Source organism: Thunnus maccoyii, chromosome 4 (assembly GCF_910596095.1).
Source record: "Thunnus maccoyii chromosome 4, fThuMac1.1, whole genome shotgun sequence".
NCBI lineage: Eukaryota > Metazoa > Chordata > Actinopteri > Scombriformes > Scombridae > Thunnus > Thunnus maccoyii.
In genome coordinates, this window is record NC_056536.1 from 25,471,755 (window position 1) to 25,488,717 (window position 16,963).

General features: G+C 40.3%; 1 protein-coding gene across 2 annotated transcripts; it reads right to left on the minus strand.

Moving 5' to 3' along the window:
* Positions 1-90: 90 nt before the first annotated feature.
* On the minus strand, positions 91-16,528 carry LOC121895913 (semaphorin-3F-like). 2 transcript variants are annotated; one of them, XM_042409455.1, is made up of 19 exons: positions 16,338-16,528; positions 16,077-16,238; positions 14,051-14,187; positions 10,896-11,056; positions 10,705-10,767; positions 10,470-10,589; positions 10,174-10,267; positions 9,944-10,063; positions 9,679-9,824; positions 4,257-4,371; positions 4,084-4,153; positions 2,526-2,670; positions 2,208-2,430; positions 2,027-2,115; positions 1,889-1,930; positions 1,620-1,777; positions 1,454-1,521; positions 1,225-1,352; positions 91-752 (listed from the first exon to the last, which is right to left on the minus strand). In XM_042409455.1, exons 3-19 carry the CDS (start codon positions 14,160-14,162, stop codon positions 375-377), a joined length of 2,232 nt encoding a protein of 743 aa, XP_042265389.1. In that variant the 5' UTR covers positions 14,163-14,187; positions 16,077-16,238; positions 16,338-16,528; the 3' UTR covers positions 91-374. The 2 variants fall into 2 exon arrangements, with proteins under 2 accessions (XP_042265389.1, XP_042265388.1); XM_042409454.1 differs by having other exon boundaries at positions 16,334-16,528.
* Positions 16,529-16,963: the final 435 nt, after the last annotated feature.

Sequence of the window (16,963 nt, forward strand, 5' to 3'; positions counted from 1 at the left end):
TGAAGTCTCAGATAGTGACATGATCCCACAAAGCACCTTGATGCGCCAAGAGAAAAAAGTTTTAAAACAATCCCTGTGGTAGGTGATCAATCAAGTATCAAGTCTGTAAGCTGATTTCTATGATAAACTAACATGAACTGATACCTGAAAAATAGAGTATTCAAAAATGTACGGTAATCTTTGGAATGTGGTCATCAGTGATGTAAAATATACATATGTATTTACTAGGCTGACACTGACAAAACCAAGAGTATAGTACAGCATGACAGCATCACCTGCAATGCAAGTAGGTGATGCACAAACATGCATGTAAAACATAAAAGTCCACCATGAAGTCCAGACAGGCCAGTGTTGGACAGCGTCAGTCTTGTCCTCTAGCCGAGGCCTTGGTCCTGGCTCTCTGTGTGCCTGCGGCTGGTGCGTTTACGCTGCTGCTGCTGTTTGGGATTGAGCTGCTCCCAGTAGGACTGGCAGTATTGGTTAATCAGTCTTATCTCAGGTGGGAAGGGAGTGGAGACGAGGGAAGGCTGCGGGTAAGGTCCCGCTTGGCGAGTTTTTGGCTCTTCGTCCTCATCTTGAGCAGTGAGAGCTAAAACGATGTCTCGATCCAGGATGCGCAGCGCCATACGGGCCACTGTGTGTTTAAAGTTGTTCTCAGTGGCGAGGCAGTGGTAGAGCCCCGCGTCTGACTGGTTAAGAGACTTAAGAAGGATACCATGGTTGGTCTTCACGACGCCTCCTACACGGTTGAGCTGCAGAAAAAAAAAAGAGTGAAATAGCAGGAAAGTCAAAGAGAGGGAACAATGAATTTGAATTTATGTACAGATTACAACTGGGTTGATGAGAAAATCGATACCACTCTCATATCTGTCCGGTAAATAGGTTGGTTAGCTTAGCTTAGCATAAAGACTGGAAACAGAAGGAAGCAGCTAGCCTAGCTCTGCCCAAAAGTAACAAAATCCACCTACCAACACATCTAAATCTCAATAATAAACATGTTTTATCTCATTGGTTTAATGCATAAAGAAATCTAAGTGCAAATATGGCAAGCTGCGGTTGTACATGAGGTACAGGCCGGACTATTGGTCAGAGTTACTCCTGGTGTCAACAAGTATATTTACCTGACAAATATGAGAGTGGTAAGCAAGAAAGCGAATAATCATATCTACCAATATATCAAACTATTCCTTTAACATTTAGAAAAATATAAATGTTCTTCCTCACCACTTTCCTCTTTCCCTCCCTCTGGAAGAGCCACTTGACGGTGGCCTGAGGAGAGCGAGGCTGACACTCCAAGAAGGTACTGCTGCCCTCCACCCCAAACTGCACTGTTTCTCTCAAACGTTTCTCCACTGCACAGATATAGAGAGAAGAAATAGTGACATCTGCTTTAAGCAAACAAAAAAATTATAATTCATAATAACTATCCTTAAACTCAAAAAAATTGCCACACCTTTGGCATTAAAGCCTCTGCACTGCCTCAGTGGATCTCCATGTTTAACGTCCTGTCTTCTGCTCCTCCTGAGACAAAGATCAGAGATACGGATTAAGTTTAACCGACACATCCTCACTTTATAGTCTAGAAACAGCGCACTGTGAAGATATGAGATGTCCCTGACCTCTTGGTGGACGGAGTGAAGGCAGAGCAGCTCTCTCCATCCCAGGCGCAGTAGGGGTCCCGGGCCAGACAGCAGTCAGAGCAGGCCCTGCCATACACACCACAGCGGTGCAGCGATACTTGGGTCAGCCCCGCGTCTGATGACACATACAGCTGTTGCTGCGGAAACAAAAGCAAAACAAACTCAACTCAGCGTGGTTATGAGGAATCAGTTTCAGTATACGCACTGAAATGTGTATCAGATTTGTCTTAAAAGAACAAGATGCTTACTCTTTTAGAAGATATTTTCATTGTTTTAACAGGAGCTCTGGTCTGTGAGTTGATAAATAGAAAAAAGATAAATCAGTAATACTTCATCTTTGAGATCAGTGTATTTTAGTCTTTGGGGAACCACATATTCTGACATACCCGGAAAACCTCCACTTCCTCTAGTGTCAGTTCTTCCATGCTGGTTGGGTCTTTGGGTAAAACTATAACTTTTTGGACAGTGCCTCGATCTGAGAGTGAGAGAAGTTACATTTAAGATCTACATTTTTTTTTTGTTCACTTGTTTATAATCATTCAGCCATCAGACCTGCAGCTGTCTCACCTGTCCCCAGGAAGAGCACCTCATAGCGTCCGTCCACGGCATCCACCTGATCCACCACCAGGGCAGTGAAACGGTAATCCACCCCAGTTCTCACCACCAGGGGGCGGCGGTGGATAGGATACACCGGGTGGTACATGAGGGGATGGGCTCTGATGAAATTCACAGCCTCATCTGAGAAGTTCTTGGAGGAGCGGATACCAGGAGTAAAGGTTCCTCCTGGACACTGGGTGGAAAGGAAGAAGAGGTTTTCTTTTGATACAGGTTTGTGTAAGTGTAATTTAAATGCATCACATTGCAGATAACATGACCGAGACATACCGTTCCTGGCCGTGGGTAGGGAATCTTGCCAGTATACTCTGTCCACTGGTAATTATGACCATGTTTGTGGGCAAATGGTCCATTGAAGACATTGCGGATATCAGCCATTGAGTAGACGCAGACAGCTGAGCCCTTGAACACAGAGCTAGAACAGAAACAGACAATTAAGTTAAGAGTAGAGGTAGGAGGCAGCTTGCACCCAACCCCTGAAATTAAAGCATGAATCGGCCACAGAAATGTTTGAAAGTGTAAAAAAATAAAAATTAAAAAAAAGAGGTGATGAGGCTGCGTGAGGTGTGAAATTATTAATTCAATTCTATGAGCTTTATTGGCATAAATGTTTCAAAAACAATGTTGCCAAAGTATCAAAATACAATTTTTCCAAATATTTGGACAGGATAAAATAACAATAATATGAACATTAACACAACATTAATAGATTGATATACATGAATTATATATATACAGTATATACTATGCATGTATTCAACTAATAATACTATGTATTTAACTGATAACTTTTAAATATCGTTTGACTAATCTGGTGAGCAAATTTGAGGAAAAAAATAGGTTTCTTTTATAGGAATAAAACTTGTTTTCCTTTGCATTGTAGAAGGACGCTTATTAAGGCAACTTTCCTATCAGTATTGGATTCTGGTGACATTTTAAGCATGCTTAAACTGTGACTCTGAAGTCCTTGGACGCTGTTTATCACTAAGATTTATTACTGGTGATAATTGTAATAGTCATCATTGTGAGCTGTGCGCTAAAGTTGGGTGGCCCTCTCTCTCCCTGTAAGGCGTGACAGACACTGGGTTTTATTTATTTATAAAGGCCCTTACTGGGTTTTTTTTTTACCCCCTTACATTATTTCGTAGTTGTCTTTTAATGTGGGCCCCTATCCAACACGCAGGTGCCAGCTGTTTTAACTAAGCTTGGAAAATCCACTTTTTTGCACTGTGCACCTGCAACCTGGAATTACATGCAGAACATTTTAAAGCTTACCTCATTTTTATCCTTAGGGCAATATAAATTTTTAACCTCATCTTATTTCACTTCCAACTGCCCTTGTTTTCAGCTGACTCATTTGCAGTGCTTTATTTTTTTTTTTTTAAATATGTTTAGGTTAGGTTTTAATATGTTTGTATTTTTTTTTTACTAATTTGTTTTTTTTTATTACTTTTACTTTTTTATTGGCATTTTTATCCAAGTATTTTATCTGTGTTTCTTGGCACAGAGGATGTGTTGTTTGTGTTTTTGCTTGGCTATATTGTAAATGACGTCTCTACCTCAATATATTTCCGAGTCTAAATAAAGGTTGAATGAAAGAAATTAATTTGTGTGTGTGTGTGTGTGTGTGTGTGTGTGTGTGTGTGTGTCTAGGTCATTCACTGTCCCTCAGGATGTGGCATATTGATACATATTGGGCTCCTTCTCCTAGGAGTATTTTTAATTTTGAGAGGTCATTAAGCTCTTTGAAATCTGAAATTACTTGAACTCGTTGAAGTAAACGTTCCTTATTTCATTAAATGTTTTCCATCGTTTTCCATCGACTCACCCGGCTGTAGTGAAGAGAGCGTACACCGTAGGGTTTCGTTCATCCTGTGTAGGCTGAATAAATACATCCCCTGGAAGACGAATGACACATAAATCAATAAGACAATGATAAAAGCAGCTGCAATTAAAATGCAGTCAGTTTAACCAAAGTGCTTATTTTTATTGTGGCCTCACGTAGTTCATCAAATCGTGTCTCCACTCCATCTTCGCCTATCACTGAGCAGATAAGGCGAGCCTTCAGGAACGTTGTCCAGCGGTTCACCAGGGACTTCTGCCCTCCTTCATCATTCTGGACAGGAAGGAAATTAGGTCAAACCAAGAATTAACATTATTAAATTATACACTACAAGGAATTTAGGAGGGGCATGATTACCAAATGTAGAGTTGTATGGAATATCATTTAAAATGACAAAATTGTCTAAACATTGGAATAATGGATACAGATTTGAGAGGCGTTGTCACAGAAAAATGTACCAAGCATTAATAATAACCCAATCTCGGAGCATTCCAGAGATCTGGGTAAACGCTCATAAGTTGTTACATATCTCTTAATATAAGCAAGGATATTCATCAATTTGGAATGACCCATTAATCTTGATAGGAAAAAAAAAAAACTATTCTGTGAAATCATGGTTGGATAAGAATATCAGGAAAGTGATTTGTACAGAGCAAACATTTCTCAGTCCCGTCAAGAGCTTAAAAGGATTTTGGCTTAGCAGAGAAGAGGGAGTTTTGGAGGTATCTACAAATAAGGAGCTGCATAAAGAGTCTGGGGATTATATTAAGTGGAAAGGAGAACAACCTATTACCCTATTTTAATTTGCCTAGGAGTGCACAGTCAGCATCAGTTTTTTATTAAATGATGGCAAACACTGTACGGAAACTGTGAAAACTTAAGAAAAACATGGAAACTTTTTTTTTTTTTTTAACACCAGTTAAACTTCAAAAAAATAGGACTCATGGATGACAATTATTGTTGGAAGTGTAAAAATTGAACCGGTACTTTTATTAATTTAATGTGGGAATGTTCTTTTGTTTCTCCTACTTGGAAACAAGTTATTAAAAGTATTGGAGAGTGGCTGCATAGACCACTGCCAGAACCTCCCTGGCTGTGTTTATTAGGAGACCAGTCTCTCCTGCCACCAGTATATACAAACAAATATTTGGACTTGTGCTGCCGCTTCAACGATTGTTCTCCATCATTGGAAGAATCAGAAAAAAACCCCAGATTTTACTGAATGGTTAAATTGATGACAGACATTGCCTCTTTGGAATCTCTAATTGCACAGACTAATAAATACCAAGGGAGGTTTTATGAAGTTTGGTCTAATTTTCCGATGTTTATAAAGGGAAGAATATTCCTACAATTTTTAAGGGAAAATGTGTCACCTCATTTATGTATTTGTTGATAAGCGCCCTCTTATTTTTTAATTTTTCATTTGTCTCCACAGTTTACTGTCTTTTTTCTTACTGTACTTATAGCTAATGCTGTTTGCCTATATTTATTTTGTTTGTTCTGTTAGTTATTTTTCCAATGATTTACTGTAATAAGTGGTCTTGTGTTTCATTGTTTCCTATATATTGAAAAGGTTAATTGAAAAAACAACTGATCACAAAAAGGAAGGAAATTCTCTCATGGCTCAAAACATTTCCTATTACAAGATAAGCTGCATGTACAGTAACAATCAAAAGTGTGGACACACCTACTCATTCAAGGGGGGTTCTTTATTATTTTTTGTTGCTATTTTCTACATTGTAGAACAACACTTAAGACATCAAAACTAATAAATAACACATATGGAATCATGTAGTAAACAAAAAAGTGTTAAACCAACCAAAATATCTTTCATATTTTAGATTCCTGGAACTCTTTTACAACAGTCTTAAAGCAGTTCTCACATATGCTGAGCACTTGTTGGCTGATCTCATCCCAAACCATCTCAACTGGGTTTAAAATTGGGTGATTGTGGAGGCCAGGTCATCTGATGCAGCACTCCATCACTCTCCTTCTTAGTCAAATAGTCCTTACATAGTCTGGAGGAGTGTTTTGGGTCATTGTCCTGTTAAAAAAACAAATGATGGTCCCACTAAGCACAAACCTGACGGGATGGCGTGTCGCTGCAGAATGTTAGGGTAGTCATGCTGGTTAAGTGTACCTTGAATTATGAATAAATCACCAACAGTGTCACCAGCAAAACATCACACCTCCACCTCCATGCTTCACAGAGGGAACACAAAGTCCGCAATACAATTTCCACTGGATTATTGTTCACTCTTTGTTTTTCTTGGCCCAAGCGCCTCTCTTCTTCTTATTGGTCTTCCTCTGTTGTGTTTTCTTTGCAGCAATTCGACCGTGAAACCCTGACTCATGCAGTCTCCTGCGAACAGTCGATGTTGAGATGTGTCTGCTACTTGAACTCTGGGAAGCATTGATGTGGGCTCCAATCTGAGTTGCCTTCAACTGGCGATTTTCAAGGCTGATAACTCTGATGAAGTTATCCTCTGCAGCAGAGGTAACTCTCGGTCTGCCTTGCCTGGGGCGGTCCTCAAGGGAGCCAGTTTCATCATAGCGTTTGATTGTTTTTGCGACTGCACTTGCAGAAACCTTCAAAGTTCTTGAAATTTTCCGGATTGACTGACCTTCATTTTTTAAAGTTATGATAAACTGTCGCTTCTCTTTACTTAGTTGAGTGGTTTTTGCCATAATATGGATTACTACAGTCGAATAAGGCTATGTGCTTTATAACAACACTTCCTCTGCACAACACAGCTGATGCTCTCATTAAGGGCGTTTTCAGACCTGGTCCGGTTGAATGAGACTCGTTTCGTTTTCCCACCTTGTTGCGATGTGATCCGACCTAAATTTAACAATTGCTCGAGATCCCACCTGGACTAGGGTGACGTTATATTTTCCCAGGAGGCCTTCTGCAGGACCTTATTCTTCGGATGAATTTCCCCGTAAACTAGACGTACTGCTGCAGCTTCTGTGGTTTCACAATATTCCGCGATGAGTATTGCTTCCCAATGAATGATCTGTAACTCCCAACTTCTTATAATTCAGCTTGCATGATGCGTCTTTCATTGCCATCCGGGTGCTTACCAACCAGCGCACGATTTTTCAGCCTATTTAATGACCACACTGTCTGTGGCTGGCTGCCTTTATTTCCCTCCTCCCATTCTTTTTGCTATAATTGTGCTATTCGTTGATGTATTCATGACACTCAGCTCTTCCAGATGTAATTTCTCCCGGCTGATGGCTCCTTCAGGACCTTTGTTCCTTTGTTTACGCTCTCGCTCCTGCCTCTGACATATCTGACCAATGAGCGGGGAGAACGCTGTCACGTGGCTTGTAGTGATGCAGTTTGGTTCGCTTCTTCTTCGTGAGGTTTATTGGCAGTTTGCAAACAACAAAATGGTGCATTACTGCCACCAACTGTTATGATAAATAAAACCCTCAAATTCTCTCAGTTAAATTCGTTTTCTAAAAAGGACAGCTTCACAATTTTTTCAAGTCTGTCTTAAAACAACAGTCAGGTGTCCATATGGACACTGAAAGAGGTTTTCCTCGCTGTAATCATTCCTCCTGTTCATACCGGCTGTTAAAAGATCCCCTTCAAATGTGCCTTCAATGTAAGTGATTGGGGCCAAAATCCACAGTGTGTCCACACAGTCACTTATTTTAATTGTATTAATGTTGTAAGATGTTTTTTTATTTTTTATTTTATTATCATTAATATATTATTTTTCCCTCGTCAATTTTATTTGTCTTTTGTTTTTTATCAATTGTATCTAGTTCTTTAATCTGATTTTTATTTCACTCTATTTTGTTATTATAGTTTTTAAATCTGTTTTATTTTATTACATTTTCATAATTTTTATTTCTCATGTGCATTAGTCTCAAATTGTTGTACTGTTTACTGTCTACATTTGTTCTGTCTTACTGAAGCACTTTCAATTGTGAATTGTGAACCTGTATGAAAAGTTTTATACAAATAAAATTTGATTGATTGCTTGATTTAGCAGTCTGTATTAGTCATATCAAGTGGATATCTGCCATATTTACAGTCTTTTTAGCATCTAATTCCCTCTTTGTGTTTCCTCAGACAGTGTTTTCCATTTAAGCTTTGGTGGAAGTAAAGTAAACAAAAAGAGAGACTTTGGCACTAAAAAGACTGTAATGTTGAAAGATATCTATTTCACTTGACTAATTTGGACAGCTAAAGCTTCATATTAGCTTCAGATAAACTTAATATGTTACATATTAATTGGGCACCTGACTGTTTAAGACACACTTGAAAAATTGTGAACCCGTCCTTTATTTTCTGTCCTGCTGTAGTTACTGGTAATATCAATGTGGTTCTTTTTTTGTGGCTTTCTGTGCAACTTTGTCTGTTAGTTTCTTTCCTTTAATATGAATATGTGCTGGTATCCATAATAATCTCACAGTGAGTCTCATCATTTGAATTCTCAATAACGTTTGCTGTATCTCTGCCAAAATATCTGGTCTACACTCTGAATGACTAACTTAAAGTGGCTAATGATAAACTTGAATGTGAAAATGAATGTGAACACACAACTGCTCTTTAATGGTCATGCTTCTTCTATCCATTGTGCTACTAATAGTGTAGCAAGCATTTCTCCCGTGTAAACCGGTAAACCATCTAACTATAAATTTAGCTGTGTTTAAAACTTATTAACTATTTCCTTCCTTTCCCGGTAAAACTGTTGCATCAGGAAGTACCCAAGGTGGTATTGCTGGTAATGTTACTGTTGGACTATTGTTAAGTTGAGATATTCTTAGCTCTCTTTCTTTTTGTGCAGTAATCCATCCTCAACTGTTTGTTTCCCTCCTCTCCTTTTCCCAACAGGGTTTTAAAGTTCCTTGTGTTGGATGATCTTGACTTTGTCCTTGTAAATGAACCCATTAATTACCAGTAAAAGCTGTGTCTTTCTTATTCCTAGTGGCATTTCTCCCATTTGCACCTGTAATACTGATGTCGGTGTTGTCTTAAATGCACATGTACACAGTCTCAAAGCCAGATATTGTATATGATCCAATTTTTTAAGAGCTGTATTTGCTGCAGATCCATACAGCACACACCCATAATCTGATACTGATCTTATTAATCCAGTGTAAACAGTTCTTAGTATTGTTCTCTCTGTCCCCATTTCACTTCCAACCAAACATCTCATTACATTTAATGCTTTCTTACACTTGTCTATTATTTTCTGCATATGCACCGCCCATGTGATTTTTTTTGGTTCCCTTTCTCTGTGTGAAAAAATACTGAACCAAGGGGAAAACGCCCTAAGACGGCAAGAAATTTGACAAGGCACACCTGTAAATTGAAAACCCTTTCAGGTGACCACCTCATGAAGGCAAACAGTGGATAATTTGAGGAATTTAAAATATAAAACATATCTTGGTTTGTTTAACACTTTTTTGATTACTACATAATTCCATATGTGCTATTTCATGGTTTTGATGTCTTCAGTATTGTTCTACAACATAGAAAACCCTTGAATGAGTAGGTGTGTCCAAACATTTGACTGGTACTGTATTTTTGCTAGATAGATACAATATGGTTCGGCTCACCAGACACACTCTTCCCACCCTGGCTAAAACGCTGGGGCTTGCCCCACCGCTGGAGTCTAGAGTCTTCTCACGGAAAAAGAAGTAAAGTTTGTCGTCGTTCCTTTCTGCACTGTCAGGGATCTGCTGGATCTGAACAAACACGGGCTCTGGAGAATAACACCAGATAAGCAGAGAGAGGATTGAGGCAAGTAGTTGTCAAATAAAATGAGAGGAGCCATAACCTGTAATCAACGACATTTACCTCCTCACACCCACACTTACTTACCATTGAGCCACCTGGAGTCATACTGTTCTGTCCTGATTGCCGTTCTCCCTCCCATGGTCCTAAACATTGCAGCATCTGTACTCATGAAGTCAATATGGACCCCTGCATATAGGTTACCATCTGCAGTGGTGAGAAAATAAGAGAATAGAGAGGAGAGACTTTGTGATTCAGCAGCATGAGATATTTTAATTGAAAGACTTTTTTCTACTTATAAATGAAGCATGTCTTACTGATCAGAACTGCAATGTTCTCCTGTTTGGGATCATAGGAACATTTTCCCTTCCCTGAATCCACATACCCGGGGACCAGCCTAAACAGGTAGTCCTACAGAAGCAGATTAGACAAGAAGTATGTATAAAAATAGATTACTAAAACGTCACAAGGGAGCATGGGGAAAATCATAAACAAATCAGTGTCCCAGTTTGTAGTCCTGAAATATTTAGCAGGACAAAGATTTCCAGGCCTACTCCAGAGGGATTTTTGCCGTAAATCCCACTGGGGGAACTGTAAATGTCTTTGTGTTCACCTCTGCCCTCCAGCCTCGGTTGATAAATGTGCAGATAGGTTGGTACGCCCCCGTTCCACAGGTGTACAGGTGGGTGCGGTTCCACGGCTCTATCATCCGCACAAAGTTGGCACATTCCCCCTGGACAAAGAAGAGTAACGCAAATGGAATTCAAACATCATCATCGTGATTGTCCTGTCATGAAAGCAGAAGTGTCAGATTTTTGAAAGAGCAGGATGTAAATGCATGACCCCACCTGTCTTCCCTTTCCTGTCATCTGGCATTCTCCCTTTCTCTTAGCAGATGCTGGCCAGTGGATCTGTTTTTTTTTTTTAGAACAGCAGAATACTGGATTATTAGGGATCGCTGAATTTTAGAGACTTAATGCCACATATCAAATAGCAGACTGGATGTAAGGAAAAGCAAGGTGGTGGAGTTTTTACGCACTATGAGTGGCTCCTTGTTGACATTTTGCATATCCAGAGCCACCAGGTACTCCCTGCTGCCCAGATACAGACGGCCCTGGTCCTGATCCATCAGGAGGATGCGGTAGTCGCTGGTGTTGAAGGAGAAACTGAAGGGTCGCGCTGCCCGTGTGTCCATCAGTTCTGTGGGAAAAGTGTTGCAGCTTTGTTAAAAAACATCTACACCATTTGAAAAACCTATTATTTCCTATCCAGCAGGGGGAGCAGAGGTTACCTCTCAAAATCTTTTCACATTATTCCCTTTATACCTTTAACATGTTTCATTACTGACTTGGATGAACTTATGGTCCCTTGAACAACACCCTTCTCACTTCTTTTATGGAAAATGTGTCACTGATTAAATATAACTCAACTTCAGGCGTTTTAAAAAACATATTCGCTTTTAAGATCTCAATATTTTATGTGTCCTGACTGTCTGATTGAGTTTAAGGCACCACATGCCCGGTGGAGTTAGACGAAAAAGCAGGTCCCTTAGGAAACACGGTCAGTGGAACTCAGAGTTAATTCTTAAGATCAGGATTGTGTTCAGCAGAGCATAACCTGTTAAGACACGCTGCAGTGGAAAATATTTCTCCTTTTTTCATCTCCTGAAAGCCTTGATTGAACAATTTTCATCTACTGCGAGACAAATGGACTCAGCGCTGCACTCTACCTCTGAGTGTTATTTATTTTCATTCTTCCAGCCAACAATTTATTGCAATATTGTGAACACACAAAAAGCAACCCACACACACACACACACACACACACACACACATCTGTGGCATGTGTAAGATATCGACCACCATATGTGCACAGGACATTGGGACATGGCAGAGGCATGTTAAAGACAGCAGGCTTAAACAATGACAAATGTTCGCAGAGACTCTCAGAAGCTGGCTTACAGGGATTCAGCAGGAAGCACAATCTTTATTTACATCAAAGTGACTGCCATCTTCCTTTTGAGGTCACTGTTAACAGGATGCAGTCAAGGTGTCGCTAAAATAATCTATGCAATCGGATCTCCGGACAACACGGGATGGAGTCTTTGAGGTGGGACGAGGTCCGGTTCTGTTCCTGAGAGGTAAACACAGGATAACAAGCCTCTGGCCAAGCTCCACTGGGCCATAGTGGATTCACTGAACAGGCTAAATGTAGAAACACCACACCCCTATACATGTCTCCATTCTCCAAAAATAGCAAACAATGTACTGCCATCATCTGGTAAACATTCAGCAAACACTTATCCCCTGACAACATTCTGACATTGATAGGGAAACACTGGGAAGGACATACGATTCAAGTATGAAGCTGTGGCTGGGCCACTATAAGCTCTCATGTTACAACTTGACAACATATTGTCACAAAGGCACTAATGACGGCTGCTGTTTAGTCCCAGGCCTATCTCAAGTATGAACAAACTGGTGACAGCACCATGAGAGCACGAGATTCTAAAAACGTGGCTTCAATTACACTGCACATTTTGCTCTCTAGCAACGCTGACTAATTCTGTCAAACGAGAATCCCTTTGAAGTGCGAATAACTGACACAACTTCCCGGTGACAGAGGAAACAACACAGGATCTCTATCCTCTGCAGGCCTCCTGTACCCCAGAGTGTCACTCAAGCCGACTCATTCGTTCAAAAGAGTCACATGTCCCCCAGCCGCCCCGAAACCTCCTCCACAGGCGCCTCTGGGAACAAAGAGACTCGCTGTCACAAACAATGAACAATAAATCCTTGGAGTGGCAGAAAACAGTTGGGGAGTAAATCCAACTTTTCTCCTTTTTGTTTGGTATTAGGGGGAAGGGTGACTGAGGTCTGTGAATGTGCCTGCTTTATCTTTAAGACCTCACCAACAATCTAATAATTCAACACCTATCAGCTGTTCTGGACCAGCTCCTATTAGAATTTGTTATGGAGAACTCTGTACAGATGTGAATTCCTGTATCCTTCACAGGAGGAGGAACGTAATCAAGTTCAAGACCAAACTTGTGTAATTGGTCAGACTACTACTTTGCGCACCCTTCTACAAAAACATACTGGTGTATATAAGCTGTTTACTGAAAGAGGATTAGTGTTAAAGGTCATACAAAAACGCAGAGCAATTATTCTCAAACACACAACGGCCACGTACAGCATGTAAGCAGCTGTTTTCAGTCTTATAAAATCAGTTGAATTCAAAACAGCACTGCATGACGACTCCAACTGCCGGTTGTTATCAACCACAGATGTCATGATTAGCTCACCTCTAATCTGCTTCAGATGGTTCTTGTAAAGATTGTGCAAAATCATAAATAAAAGCCATGTTTCTCACTGAATCATTGTAGTTTAACATGATATATCACCAAACCGCTCCCTAAACCTGACCTGGAACCAAAACGTGTTGCCTCAGCACCACATGAAAGCAAAGAATGTTTTTAAATCTGATTCACACCTTTAATTCTTACTTGCAGGCACTTCAGGTGTGACGTGTGTGTTTGTGAGTGTGTACACATGTGTGGGTGCATTTGAAGTGACAACATGATAGAGATGCAGAAATAACTGTAATCATCCAACAATGTTTTGATCAAAGGTGTCATCCGCATATTTGTAACATGAATCTCTGCTATTAGAGTCAATGAGGAAGGGAACAGACAACACGGGAAAATCCCAAAAGCCTATAAAAGACTTTAAAAACACTATCTCCCCTCATCTTGAATTTACACCTTGCAGCCAAAACATTAAAGTTCTACGATATCATTTTGCTCTACTGATCGAATTTCAGGTGTTTCCTTCACGTGTCGTCGTATCAGACACATCAAAAGACAAAGATGAAATGACAAGTCAGGCTGTAGTGCGTGTGGGTTTTAGGGTGTGGAGAGAAACTTTTTCGAAGGGCACTAGCATTAACAAACCACACGTAATATCCACCTTTTGTTTTCAGTGTTGCACTGTTTGACATGTGGCAGGAAATACGTTCTTTACATATGTATAAAGAGGAAACATAACCGGTGGTGTGGATGTGTTCGTGCGTGGGTGTGCACGTAATGTGAGTGAGTGACTCAGTGACTTTGTGGGAGAACCCAAACAAGTAAAAAGAAACTATTATGATGATCCCTGCTGTCAAAAGAGTTTTAGTTAATCTGTATGAGCTCACCTTTGAAGGAGAGGCGAACTCGCGGAGCAGACTGCTGCAGGCCCGAGCCTCTGTAAACACATAAGGCCAACAGGAGGAGTTGGGCTCCAGATGTTGTCATGGTAACAGTCATGCAGGTAGCCCACAGAGATCTAAATCTGGATGAAAAAAGAAAGGAGGAATGAACTATTATTATAGAGTGCCCCATGAGAAATATGAGACAGAAAAAGAAGGAAGGACAGGCAAGAGAGACTCTCTCTCTCTCTGATCTCTCTGATCAGAAGTTTGGCCTGAAGCCTTCTAAGAGACGTATAGTTTGGCAGGAGAGAACAACGTCCAAATCTTCACACCTGCTCTGGAAAATATGACAGCCCTATTATTTATTTAAAGTGTAAATGTAGTGAGGTATGTGTTAAGACTGTATAATGGTATTTGCAAGCACAGTTGCTTGGAAAAAGTCTAAAAAAAAGAGATTAACGTCCTCTTGTCTGCGTCTTGTACATTTTATTAAACATATTACCTTTTCTTAAACATATATTTAATCCCGCATTTTCAAAGAAAACTGCATAAAACAAGACTCCAGTGCACATCAGTGATTCCCTCTGCCTCTCCCTCTTGTCTTTCAACAAAGCACGTCTACGTACTTCCAGAAGTTGACGAGTGAAATACATGACAGATCAAAGAAACAGGTATCCTCGCTGAAACAATTTCTGACAGTTTAGGGGTGTTGAAACGTACCCTAACTGTTAGACCTTAACTCAAGCATTCATTATGCATCTGCACTTTGCTGGAGAGGATCCCATATAAATTATGAATACTAAAAGCTGAGTCCATAACATCCATTAAATTGTCTCCCTGAAGGTGTGCTTTGCTCGGGCTATAAGCCATCCCACGGGCTTTTCTTTTCCTCATGACATCCATGTAGCCAAGGCCTCCAGTGGCACATGGTACATGCCTCGAAACAAGGGCTTTTAGAAGAAGAGGTATTCAGGGTGAAAAAACTAGTGGGATTTCACAAAATGTTCATTACGTCTCACAATATGGCATTCATTTAATGTGTGACACGTTACATGATAACGACATTGAAAAATGAAAATCAGAAGGTTCTGATGAAGCTAAAAAGACTGGCTTGCTGAACATTTAGAAATGAAAAACAGAAGCTGCCTCACAGCCTTCCTGGCATAATCACACAGTAGCCATATATCCGCTCACCAGGGGAGCTTGATTTCTGTCCCTCCTATGAAAACACTGTATATTTTATTGTAAATCTACACCATGAGATGTGAAATCAAAAGGATGTGGACACTTTTTTTTTGTTATGGAGAGTCACAGGTATTTGGAAAAAAAAGATCACCCATTAAAACAGCACTGCAACACTTTGACTCATAAAAAATAAATGCATTAAAGAATAAACTTTGCCACAGAGATGTTATGAGTCAAGTATTTATAATAAAATGAGCGTATGATCAAATGAACACTACAGACACGTTTACAAGTCCATTTTTGATTTTTTTTTTTGTTAATGGTTAAGCAACACAACTAGGGAAAATGTCTGTGGCTTGATCTACTTCATGAAGTAAACTTCGGGCTCTATTTATTTAATATGCCATCATTTAAATAAAGATAGAAAAATAATCTAAGGATAAGCGTTCATCTTGTGAAAAACCTTGAAATATCTAAAATCAGCACTCAGGAAATGTGACTAAAACATTATCATGTGCCTGTAAAGCTCCCTGTATGGTGGCCTGAATTTACTTCGTATGAGTGACGGTATTTCTGCTGGTTTTCTGTGTTGGGTGTTCACTGCAGAACAGATTAAACTTCTGCTGTAATAATATATATGGTTTCCCTTTTAAAAAATAATTATAGGATTCCTTTAACCTCGTTCTGTTTTTCCACGGAGGGGTGCGCACTTACCTGTGAACTCAACATCCAGAAATAACCGAACAAAATGTGTGCACACTTCAGTCATCTACCATTCAGACTCCGATACAGAGTAACCAAACATGAGTTAAAAGTTAAGCCAGAAGCGAGTTAAAGGTCCTACCTTTGATTTCAGACTTTCTCGATACCCGCTACGCCTCTGAGATCCAAAACTTGCGGGATGTTACCGCTGCATACCCCGCGTTTTGCGCCTCGGAGCTGGATTGGAAAATCTCTCTCAGCAGCGCTGCGCAGGCATAAACAATCCGATAGCTTTGCAAATTCCCTTTTGAGGAAAAAGAAACGCTGCCTAATCAGTCGCTATTAACTGAAGGCATTTATTCCATTCAACATTTAAAAAGCCAGAAAAAAAACACACACACACAGCTGATCCCTTAACGCTTCCCTTCCTCTCTTTCCAAAACTTTAAGCCTGGATGGCAGCAACCATCACCAAGATGCGATCAAGATGTTGGTCCATTGATCCTTCAGAGGGAGTTTGAGGGTGTCTGAGTGTAAATCAAGTGACCAGGTGCAGGTGTTGGAGAGTGTCTGCCCCGCTGTCCTCTCCCTTCTGTTCTTCCCCCACCCAGCCTTTCCTCTCCTGTTGGCCCACAGCAGCATTGGACCAAACCTCTTGGTACACCATATGGGTATGATTAACCCTGTCACTGCTGGTGGGTTTAACACACTGCTCCAGTCAATTGTAAAACTGTTATTACTCCATGTCAGTTTAATAGTTCTTTGTTTGGAAAGTTTATTTGAGCTTAATAATTCAGTGAAATGGTGATGGGCGTATAGTCACTGTTTTATATAAATGCTTTTCTCATGCACCAGGAGGGCCACAGACTTCTTATACATGATGCAGGGGCTGAAATTCACTATTAAAGAGAAGCCAAGCCTGTCGCTTGGACAATGTCACCATTACTCCACATGAGAGCCAGGTCAGCCGAAAAAGATTCCTGGGATGCCTCTCTAGCTGGCTCCAGCGCTCATGACAACGGTGACAAAG